At 42.1% G+C, this 12,613-nt stretch overlaps 1 protein-coding gene across 2 annotated transcripts in view; it reads left to right on the top strand.

Moving 5' to 3' along the window:
* LOC139548818 (calcium-binding protein 8-like) overlaps positions 1–5,628 on the top strand; it is a 53,180-nt gene extending 47,552 nt beyond the window's left edge. For both annotated transcript variants that reach the window (XM_071358683.1, XM_071358682.1), the window contains exons 5-6: positions 2,972–3,128; positions 5,398–5,628. In XM_071358683.1, the coding sequence (XP_071214784.1) occupies positions 2,972–3,128; positions 5,398–5,525 (285 nt within the window). In that variant the 3' untranslated portion in view covers positions 5,526–5,628. The remainder of the gene's footprint in view (positions 1–2,971; positions 3,129–5,397) is intronic.
* The last annotated feature ends 6,985 nt before the right edge of the window (positions 5,629–12,613 follow it).

The raw sequence follows: 12,613 nt of genomic DNA, 5'->3' as shown, positions 1-12,613 counted from the left end.
ATGGGATTGAGGTCAGGGCTTTGTGATGGCCACTCCAATACCTTGAGGTTGTTGCCCTTAAGCTATTTTGCCACATCTTTGGAAGTATGCTTGGGGTCATTGTCCATTTGGAAGACCCATTTGCGACCAAGCTTTAACTTCCTGACTGATGTCTTGAGATGTTGCCTCAATATATCCACATAATTTTCCTGCCTCATGATACCATCTATTTTGTGAAGTGCACCAGTACCTCCTGCAGCAAAGCACCCCCACAACATGATGCTGCCACCCCCGTGCTTCATGGTTGGGATGGTGTTCTTCGGCTTGCAAGCATCCCCCATTTTCCTCCAAACATAACGATAGTCATTATGGCCAAACAGTTATATTTTTGTTTCATCAGAGCAGAGGACATTTCTCCAAAAAGTACGATCTTTGTCCCCATGTGCAGTTGCAAACCGTAGTCTGGCTTTTTTATGGAGGTTTTGGAGCAGTGGCTTCTTCCTTGCTGAGCAGCCTTTCAGGTTATGTCGATATAGGACTCGTTTTACTGTGGATATAGATACTTTTGTACCTGTTTCCCCCGGCATCTTCACAAGGTCCTTTGCTGTTGTTCTGGGATTGATTTGCACTTTTCGCACCAACGTACGTTCATCTCTAGGAGAAAGAACGCGTCTCCTTCCTGAGCACTATGGCGGCTGTGTGGTCCTATGGTGTTTATACTTGTGTACTATTGTTTGTACAGATGAACGTGGTACCTTCAGGCATTTGGAAATTGCTCCCAAGAATGAACTAGACTTGTGGAGGTCTACAATTTTTTTTCTGAGGTCTTGGCTGATTTCTTTTGATTTTCACATGATGTCAAGCAAAGAGGCACTGAGTTTGAAGGTAGGCCTTGAAATACATCCACAGGTACACCTCCAATTGACTCAATGATGTCAATTAGCCTATCAGAAGCTTCTAAAGCCATGACATCCTTTTCTGGAATTTTCCAATCTGTTTAAAGCCACAGTCAACTTAGTGTATGTAAACTTCTGACCCACTGGAATTGTTATACAGTGAATTATAAGTGAAATAATCTGTCTGCAAACAATTGTTGGAAAAATTACTTGTATCATGCACAAAGTAGATGTCCTAACCGACTTGCCAAAACTATAGTTTGTTAACAAGAAATTTGTGGAGTGGTTGAAAAACAAGTTTTAATGATCCCACCTAAGTGTATGTAAACTTCTGACTTCAACTGTAGGTGGTTCCAGCGTGGGAATGAAAGCAGTGTAGACACACGATTCCTTGGAGAGAATAACCGGGTGGTCCTGCTTGAATTCACCCTCTTAGACACAGCTACTCATCAGTAGCATAGATTGCTAAAAGGTTCCTTTGTCTTCTTCAACCTCGTGTTGCGTTTTGGGGTTGCTGACTACTCAGACCTTGATGTTAATTCTTGGGTCAGAAATGGGCGTTTCTGACTTTAGGGCAAGTTTTCTGGGCGTAACTAGTTACAAGGCAAGGTCTGGATTTTACTCAGATTTAGACAACTAACTTCACATTTCATCTTTACAAAAACCTTAGCTTTGATCAGGATGTTTTCCACACAACGTACAGTACAGTATGCAAACAACAGGTACATATTATGAAAACTCTTCAAGTTACAATGTTTTCGTTATAACGTCGTCATTTAACTTTTAATAACATAACAAAAATTAAATTCATTTTCATATTCCATCTATCGTCATTACTACCATTTTGGCTGACAAAACATATTGTCCCAAAGTCCATTTATTGCATTTTACTGTTCTGAGGTAGGATCTCCATAGGGTCATCATACATTCCATTCCTCCACAGTGAGAGGACAAAGGGATTTTGTCTGCTGCCTTAAGATTTACAATGGGTGTGAGGTGTCATAAACCCCCCCACCTCCATACCTCTGGATCTCTCTCCCTCTGGCAGGTGTGAGAGATGTCTCTTGTAGGGGTGTGGGCCACAGTAATCTGACCCTGACAGGCCAGTCATGACAAGGGTTTACTAACGATTTAGTTCTATTAGCTATGTTAACTATGACGTTACTTTAGCTAATATAGTGACAACGATATAGGCCCTGTGTAGCGGTCAGAGATTATGATATGGTTTGGCTTGGATATATTTTTTTGCCTGGTCACAGACAGAAGATGTATTGTGCATTGAAGTCCACAAGCGAAGAGAAAAGGTGAAAGGAGGAATGCGTGTCGATGTGAGAAAGAATACAACGTGGTTGCTATGAAAGTGAACTGTGTTTACGTGTGATCAGGGGTGTGTTCATTCCGCCGATTCTGTTGAAAAACTTTTCTTAAACGGAAGCAAACAGAACGAAACGGGGATAAACATACCTGAATTTGTCCAATAGAAACTCTTGTTTGCAACTGTTGGACTAATGATTTTACCCTAGATCAGCTAGATGCAGGCAAGAGTGTGCAAGGCGGTTTTGAATGTGTCACTGTCTGTCCATATGTCACTGTCTTTCACCTCAAATTTTTCTGTCGACCTGTGTGCACTTACGTTGTAAACTTTTATTCATAGTCTAGGTTGTAGCAACCTCATGATGGGTATAGGGGAAATTAGAGTATCATGTAGTAGCCTAAACCTATCGATGTTACATTGAACTGTGTGAATGGAATGACAGTCATTCAATATGCTGTAATAGAAATAAGGCCATGCTCATAAAAAAAAAAAATAATCCTCCCTCATCTTAAACGGCACTGTATTGAAGTATGAAAATAGTTACAGAAATAGTTGCATGATTTGCATCCATCAGACAAAAGGTATCTCTGTAGAGTAATCAATACTATTTTATACCTTTTGTAAAAACTGAAAATAATAATAACAAATGTACAATTGATTTGGGAACCTACATTCCAGTCCCACAGTGTCTATGTAGCAAAGGAAAGGTTGTTGTTCGCTTTCCCTCTCTTCAAAACGTTTACCTCACTACTCCTTTCCTCCCCTTTCCTCCCCCCTACAGTTTGACATGCAGCGTATCACCCTTGAGGAGCTGAAACACATCCTGTTCCACGCCTTCAGAGACCATCTGACCATGAAGGACATCGAGAACATCATCATCAACGAGGAGGAGAGCCTCAACGAGAACTCGGGACACTGTCAGGCAGACTTTGAAGGAAGTGAGTAGAGTAGATTCTGTAGTCTATGGAGAAAGAAAGAAGGAGGGAGGGTGGTGTGTCTGTGAGAGAGAGAGAGAGAGAGAGAGAGAGAGAGAGAGAGAGAGAGAGAGAGAGAGACTAGCTGTCATTGGCGGAGCAGAGCGTGCTGCACGCCCATCCTCCTGTCAGAACGGATCTGACTCCAGCTATCAGGATCCATTCCTTTCATAGACTCCACCTGCTGATTTATTGATTGGTGTTTAAGGTGTTTATGGTGTAGGAAGTCATGTGGTCCCCTGGGCTATGGCTAGCAGTGATTAAATATGCATAGCCTGGCTCTGCAAAATGGTGTCTTCAGGAAGTTATGAATACCGCGGGTGTTTAGGTTGAGAAGGGTGTTTAGGTTGATATGAATCTTTATTTTTTGTTTGTTATTGGGTTGTTCCACAAAAAGAGTGCCTTTTGTGTCCCTTTGATATTTTAAGTAGACATTTTGCACCAATATTGAATTTTAAAAGCCTGCTATATTAATTGAAGTGCCATTTAATATAGACAACATGGAGAATTCAATAAATCAGATTTTCTATATGAATAAAGGCTTGCTAAAGTGCCAAAATCTTCTAGGAAGAGCATAACACGTCAACCCTGTTACCCATAGATAGACAAGCTGGAAATGTTTTAGCAATTTAATTGTTTTGGTTCAGCTTGCATTCAATTACCACTCCCTGTTGCACACAAGCTTCCATTCCCCCATTCACAATGGGATTTATGGCTGATTTAGGATGCAATCGTCAACCTTTTACGGTCAACCTTGTGACTTCATTTGGCATTTACTTACTATAATCAAATAACATTTTATTGGTCACATACACATATTTAGCAGATGTTATTGCGGGTGTAGCAAAATGCTCGTGGTGTAGCGAAATGCTTGTAAAGTCTAGTTTTAAATGTAATCTCTTGAGGGGAAAAAATGTTTTTTATGAAGTCGAACATGTGCTCTTTTTGACAGAATGTTAAAATTAGGTGAAATCAAAACTATTTTTGGACTAAGTTACACTTTTCAAAAGGCACCGTGGAACAACCCTGGAACGACCCTATTATGTCTGTAGTGAAGATAATACAACAGTTGAATGTCAGGAGCAGGAGACCAGAGTTCAGATGAATAGTAACAAAACAAACATTAAAGCATTTCCCCTGATATCCTTTGAGTATAACTACTCACACCTTCCCCGGTCAGATGTTGGTTCTGTAGCCTTTCAGGTTAGAGCCACTCAGAGGTCATTCTCTTCTTAATCTCCTTCTGTGACAGTCTGAGACACACTGCTCCTTGTGAAACTGGAAAGGCTGTGTGATGCTGCAGAAACAAAATGGCCTCTCATGCTGTAGGAGTGGCAACAGATAGCAGGGCTGGATATGGTTTGTAAGGTGCTTTATTAGGTGCAAATCTATACATTTTAGCTCATTTAGATTACACAAGTTTACTTTTGTGTCACTAGTGATGATTTCAGTGCTTTATAACATCAGAATTATAAATAGCTTGTGAGAGTGAGATGTAAAGGGAGTCGGGGGCGGGCTACACAGGACTCTGTACCTGCAGGTCATTGGCCCAGGCCACCTAATTACCACGGTTACCACGGCCCCATAACCCAGCTCCGCTGTTTCCAGGTCACTGATTGGCCAGGGGGAGGGAGACTTGCTGACTTACCATTCTATGCCGGTGGGAGACTGAACCGGATAATGATATCACGGCCTAAAGTTGGCTTGGCTTTCAAGTGTGTGTGCGTGCATATCTGTCCATATGTACTATATATTTGTGTCAGTTCTATTTTCATCTCGGGTCCCACTGCGCTGCGGATACAAACACAAACACATCATGTGACAGAGAGCAGAGCCTCAGCTGCTGCATAGGATTAATCTCACCTCTGCATTCTCTCTGCCAGAGTCACACTCTCCCTACCACTCACTCCCTCCTTTCCTTTCTTCCATCCCTCCCTCATTCACTTACTCATTGACTTTCCAACACAAATAACTAATTTCTCCAACCTAAATCAGGTCCCACCTAAATCAGGTGATTCAGAAGAGAGCCGGGTGCAATTTGTTTAATAGTAATTTCTCCCCATCAACACTGCTGAAAATGACTTGGTATTAGGCTTTCTCTTTTTTCTTTTCTTACAACAGAGAACGGCAAATGGCAAGAATGTGAGGTGCCAGCTTGAAATGGATTTTGGTAATAAACCTCTATGCACCTTTATCTTTCTTTCTCCCTTCCCCCTTTTCTCTCTTCTATTAGTTCATTCTAAAAATAAGAACCGGCAGACGTGCGTGAGGAAGAGTCTGATCTGCGCCTTCGCCATGGCCTTCATCATCAGCGTCATGCTCATCGCGGCCAATCAGATGCTGCGGAACGGCCTGGAGTAGCCACGCCCACTGTGAGCGGGAAAAACTAACCTGCATGTGCATGATGAAAGTGGGTGAGGTAATTTCCTGTTTCTTTAGAAAGAAAAAAAAACGACTTCAAAAATGTCTCACTGATGGTGACAAAAAAACAGAAAACACTGACTGATAAACCATCAGATTTTTCTGAGTGGATGACAGTCTGACGTCCACCGACACTGAGAAGCCAGCATGAGGAGTCCAGCGAGACCCCTCATAACCCCATTACTCTGGCAGGGACATTCAAGGGCTGACTTTCGCTTACTCTGCTGTCTCTGTTCCCTAATGCAATAAAGACACAAGTACAGGAGTTCAGTACTCTTCCTCTCTTCCCTACCCAGAGTCTTCATATGAAGGTACCTTGGAATTCAATTTTAACTTCTTGCCTCAGAAGGCAGAATCATGGTGGATTGAGACATGCCCTAAGTGTATTTGTACAAGGCAGCATCCTTGTGGATTGAGACATACCCTCAATTGGATCTGTGTGAGAGAGAATGGAGCTGTGCCTCCTGCAGTGCAGAGAGCCTGATTAGCTACAGGGCGCACCGCTGCAGTCTGGCTACGCACATACACTCTTACGCATGCATCTACGCATGTACTTCCACACACACAAACACACAAACACACACACACACACACACACACACACACACACACACACACACACACACACACACACACACACACACACACACACACACACACACACACACACACACACACACACACACACACACACACACACACACACACACACACACACACACAATAATTGGCCTGTTATTCTAGTTTCCTGAGGGCGGGTGGAAGCTAGCTCACCACTGGAGCATACAGTAAGGCTCTGGATGCGACAGGCATGATGGTGCCGTCTGCTGTAAGGCTGTTGTTTAAGCTCTTCTAGAAGCTTTCATCCAGAGTTCCGGAGTGAAATCGGTGGGTATTCCTGTGCCCAAATTCCACACTGTTACGGTATCTGTGTACATTCCCAGTGCTAAACAGAACAGTGTTTGAAAGACCATAGCTGTGAAAAGTCTGGGCTGTAATGTACCTATGATCTAATTCCTCTTGAGGTAGGTAGGCCTGAACTCCTGTATTGTATTGACTCTCATGGTAATATTTAAACCACCTACAGTTTTGCTGAAGACTGCTTGTAATAGCTACAGTACTGCATGTGATCAAGTCTACGTCGATATGTAAATATGTATGTAACCCATGTTGTTGTTGTCTACGTGTATAGGGTGACGGTGTTCTACTCTGTATGTGCATGATTGTTGGTACTCTCTACTCCTGCAGATTTAGAGGTGGAGGGAAGGAGAGAGCACTGTGAAACCAGAGGCTGCTGCCTTCCAAATCACAATACACAGGCAGGCAGGCAGGCAGACAGACAGACAGACAGACAGACAGACAGACAGACAGACAGACAGACAGACAGACAGACAGACAGACAGACAGACAGACAGACAGACAGACAGACAGACAGACAGACAGACAGACAGACAGACAGACAGACAGACAGACAGACAGACAGACAGACAGACAGACACAAAGCTCTCTATGTTCCCCTCACCCTCTGGCCAAAGCCATAGAACTCAATAGAGATGTACTGACTGAAGAACACTAAATGGTTGTTGTTGTTTTCCGTTACAAATGTGAATTTTCAGTAGGAACAGTCCATCCTTTGTGCATGTTGTTGGGTTCCTTCACCCACCCTTTTGCGCTGTACAATCATTTCCATCTATCCCCATAAGCAGAACAGAGAGTAGAATCACAGACTGGTGTAAGAGCCCCATCTAGAGTTTGGCTCAAAAATTCTGATATTTTTTGTAACACAGTGTGCTCTCCTAGCTCTGGTCCAAATGCAGCCTGCAAACCTTGGTAAAAACAGTGTGCAGGTGAGGTTGGAAGCCCAAAAGGGCTTATTTGAAAACCACACCACAAATATAAGTACAAAAATATAAGTTTGTTCAATCAGTTAAACAAAGCATACAACTCAGTATACAAGAAAAGCCATGTTTGATTGTGTGTGTGTGTGTGTGTGTGTGTGTGTGTGTGTGTGTGTGTGTGTGTGTGTGTGTGTGTGTGTGTGTGTGTGTGTGTGTGTGTGTGTGTGTGTGTGTGTGTGTGTGTGTGTGTGTGTGTGTGTGTGTGTGTGTGTGTGTGTGTGTGTGTGTGTGTGTGTGAGAGTTAGGCTACTTAGAGGGGATTATTGGGTAGTTTGGTTCATCAGGCTGACCCCCAGTTTTCGCTTGAAGTTGATGAGGTTTTGGCAATGTCAAGATACAAATTCCAGAGTATGGTACCTCTGTATCTGATAGAGAATTGACTATGTGAGGTGCGGCAGTGAGGAGGGTGAATTATTATTATTGCAGTGGCTTGTGTTAAATAGATGGATTTCAGAATTACCTGGAAGAATCCATTGAAGGGTTTAGGTAAACTTTCTGGGAGGTATGAGTATTTGTAGATGAAAGTGCATAATTGGCGTACATTAATGTCGTAAATAGAAGAGATATTGAGTTTCTTAAACAAAGGTGTAGATGGAGTCAGATAATTAGAGGATGTGGCTAGTCTTGCAAAATCTATTTGTATGATGAGTAATTTGTGTAGGTAGGAGGCATACAGTGCATTCGGAAAGTATTCAGACCCTTTGACTTTTTTCACATTTTGTTAAGTTACAGCCTTATTCTAAAATGGATTAAATTGTTTTGTTTTTTCCTCATCAATATACACACAATAATGACAAAGCAAAAACATGTATTTTTTATTTTTGCAAATGTATTAAAAACATTTACATAAGTATGCACAGCTATTTTCAGGTCTCTCCAGAGATGTTCGATTGGGTTCAAGTCCGGGCTCTGGCTGGGCCACTCAAGGACATTCAATGACTCGTCCCCAAGCCACTCCTGCGTTGTCTTGGCTGTGTTCTTAGGGTCGTTGTCCTGTTGGAAGGTGAACCTTCACCCCAGTCTGAGGTCCTGAGCGCTCTGGAGCAGGTTTTCATCAAGGATCTCTCTGCACATTGCTCGATTCATCTTTCCCTTGATCCTGACTAGTCTCCCAGTCCATGCTGCTGAAAAACATCCCCACAGCATGATGCTGCCACCACCATGCTTCACTGTAGGGATGGTACCAGGTTACCCCCAGACATGACACTTGGCATTCAGGCCAAATAGCTCAATCTTGGTTTCATCAGACCAGAGAAATCTTGTTTCTCATTGTCTGAGAGTCCTTTAGGTGCCTTTTTGGCAAACTCTAAGCTGGAACTCTGGAGCTCTGTCAGAGTGACCATCGGGTTCTTGGTCACCTTCCTGACCAAGGCCCTTCTCCCTTGATTGCTCCTTTTTGCCGAGCGGCCAGCTCTAGGAACTTCTTCCATTCAACAATGATGGAGGCCACTGTGTTCTTGGGACCATCAATGCTACAGAAATGTTTTGGTACCCTTCCCCAGATCTGTGCTTCGACACAATCCTGTCTTGGCGCTCAACAGATAATTGCTTTTAGCTCATTGCTTCGTTTTTCCTCTGACATGCACTGTCAACTGTGGGACCTTGTGTACCAAATCATGTCCAATCAATTGAATTTACCACAGGTGGAATCCAATCAAGTTGTAGAAACATCTCAAGGATGATCAATGGAGACAGGATGCACCTGAGCTCAGTTTCGAGTCTCATAGCAAAGAGTCTGAATACTTATGTAAGTAAGGTATTTCGTTTTTTTTTTTTTTTTTGCACAAAAAAAATTCTGCCTGTTGTTGCTTTGTCATTATGGGGTATAGTGTGTAGACTGATGAGGAAAAGGCTGTAAAGTACCAAAATGTGGAAAAAGTCAAGGGGTCTGAATACTTTCCAAATGCACTGTATGTACTGGCCCAGACAATATTACAGTAAATGGGATATGGTTGAATTAAGCTATACTACATGAAAGGTATGTGGAAATGTCAGGTGAATAATCAATGCCTTGTATTGAGATGTCTAATCATCAGAACATGAAATGTTGAAAATAATATTATGATTCTTCTCTATTCTATCTGTATAGAAGGTTTTATGAAATTATGAATGTTCTACCTAAATAATTGTTGGTTCGATTAACTGCACTGTTTGTGGGACATAGATAGTAGTCTTTTATTGGAATTCTGTATGTCTTGCCCATGGCAGAAAATCTCCTTTTTTATCACCTTGAAGAGGTTTGCATTAAAGTATGATCAATGAACGTCCCCATTAATTTTAACATCATGTTTGGACGTATGGCTCCTCTGTGAAGTTTCCAAGTTTGTTTTATGACGTCAAAGTAAAAGCACTGATTTGTGTGCAATATCATCTTGCAAATACAGTAGGCTACACTGGATTTAATATTGTTGAGACCACCAATTTAAGCGTACTAGGTGCAAATTCTCACCTCATTCATTATATAATGTATTCTGTCAAACTGGAGTTTGTTCCTTATTTAGCTGTTTTGAGCTGTCACCCTTGTCTGCTTCATTAATGGCACCCTAATACATATGTTGTGCACTAATATTGACCAGGGTCCATGGGGCTCTAGTCAAAGTAGTGCACTATAGAGGGAATAGTGTGTCATTTGGGACACTACCCTGCCCTAACTCCACAATACACTGTAATACCAGGGTATAGTCTGAACCTTGTGTTGATGAATAAATAAATACATGTTAGTCCACATAAAAGGCTCTGGCCTGGGTATACTATACTGTTACAGGGGATGGAGCTGTACCTGCTCTCACAGAATCAGTGCATGTCTTGATCATTAAAACTGATGGTGAATGTGACTGGAAAACTAACAGTCTCACTTCAGTAGCATGGTGTTTGAATTGCACATGTATGTGCTGTATGGACACTGTACATAAAATACATAGATATACACAGTGCTTAATTTGAGCCGGATCCTGCCGGAACACCTCTCCATTTTGGACTGTTTTGTTCCGGAAACTATTTGGCCGGATCCGGTACCTCTTGTGGCATGAAAATGTACAATAACTACAATGTAAAAATTCTAATGAAAGTTCATTCGAGTTGCTTCTTCGTTAATTCTCCTACCCTCACAAAAAAACGTAATGTTAAAAAAGTAGGTTTTCACCCCTTGCCTAATATTCTAAGTGTTGATTTGGGTTGGGCCGGCCGGGTTTATGGTTTGAGCAACATTGTAACTAACCTATGTTTGAGGCCAACGCCTGGCGGTGGCTGTGTGAGAAGCGCGCCATTATCTCTCACATACTGGAATGGGATTCACTTTGTATGATCTCTCTCCCTCTCTGCTCTGATAGACATGAGCCTGCAACTCTCATCTATCTCTCCGTTGCACTTCATCATGTATTTCCTTATAGAATCATAGCCGCGCGAAGGGTTCTGAATGAACTGCAGCAGCCTACATTCGGGAACGCGCGCCAATATGTCAGTGAAAAAACAGTACGCAGACCAAACAGGCCTTTCGTAATATGTCAAATACAATCGAGGTAAAACACAGGTTGGGAAGCAAATGGCTCCTGCAGAAAAGATAAGACTCTATGCTGTAGGTTACAAAAATATTTGATAAATTTCCAAATATTGTTCTACAAAAGAGAGCGAGAGGCAGAGGCTTTTGGCACGCGCTGCGCATCATTGGGTGAGTCAGTGAAACTGGAAAGCATTTTTAGGACTATAATTTCTTCCTCATATTGTAGCCTACAATATGTATCTACACACCTAGACCTAGGCTATTGATGGACTCAAGACAATGTCGTTTTTATTGATCTCAGATTCTCAGTTTGTCAGTAGCCTGCCATTTCGATAATTTGTGCGGTATTAAAAAATATTCTGCCAAAGTCTCCAGTCATGGAACCTAAAAATGCTCCCCATGTGTGCAACTTCTGTAAGTGCCTCTACTCTACTGCTCTATGCTACTACGCAAATGCGATTATATGCATGCAATGCTTCATTATAAAGGTGATTTCTTTTCTCATGCGTTCCGGTACCTCAGAACTCCCCAGGTCCCCCCCCCCCCCCCCCCCCCCCCACGCTCACTTTTTGTTCCGGCACCTCCCGATTTACAAATTAAGCACTGGAATACAGTACATACATATACACATGTAAACTGTGCATGCACACCATTAAAACATGTAGGGGCAGTTTCCCGGACACACATTTAGCCTCGTGCTGGACTAAATAGCAAGATCAATGGAAAGTCTCCATTGAAAGTGCTTTTTAGTCCAGATTTAAGTTGTATTATTAATAATAGCCTGAATATTGTATCTGTAAATACTGAAATCGGTACAAAAGTAAATGGAAAGCAGTTATGCAATAAAACATCTCTTTTTTGTAAAATTTGCTGTATCTCATTGTCTTCCATCAGATACGACTAGTGTTGTTTAGAAGACCACAAAATGGAGGTATAAGCCAGTACATCAGTATACTGTAAACCTGGTTGTAAATTATAGATCAGCGCCCATATTTACAAAGCATCTCAGAGTAGGAGTGCCGATCCCTGTCCATGTAATCTAAAAGGCAAAACTGATCCTAGTTACTAGGTCAGACAACTGTTATGGAACTGATTACACAGCCTACTGTTGCACTATACTCGCTGAGTCGAGGGGCCCTAGGCGCAAGCCTAATTGTTCTGTAACCTCAATAGGTGTGTGCATTAACATGAAAGTATGAGTGTGCGAACCTTGTTGGATGTGTGTGTGTGCCGGAGGACAGCGGGCTTGCTTACCGGGGATCAACGGGTATAGCTTTGGCATGATTCCGTGGTCGGGCCAGCACAAGCGGGTGGTTGATGTTTAAATTGGTGTCAAATAAATAACACAAAAACAAAAAAATGGAAATGTTTGAAATATACAAAATAAAATAGGTAGTCGAGAGCACTCTCCTTCAGCTCGCTAGCTCCCTCATTTTTATTTATGATCTAAAAGTTAGAACTGATCCTAGATCAGCATTTCTAATCTGAGGCCTTATGAATACAGGCCCTGGGTCTGTATTCATAACGCGTTTCAAAATAGAAGTGCTGATCTGGGATCAAGTCCCTCTGTCCATGCAATCTTCGTTATGATCTAAATAAGACTAAACTGATCCTAGGTCAGCACTCCTGTT

This window comes from Salvelinus alpinus, chromosome 22 (genome assembly GCF_045679555.1).
Source record: "Salvelinus alpinus chromosome 22, SLU_Salpinus.1, whole genome shotgun sequence".
NCBI lineage: Eukaryota > Metazoa > Chordata > Actinopteri > Salmoniformes > Salmonidae > Salvelinus > Salvelinus alpinus.
The sequence above is the reverse complement of the archived record's forward strand: the minus strand, read 5'-3'. Positions and strand labels throughout refer to the sequence as shown.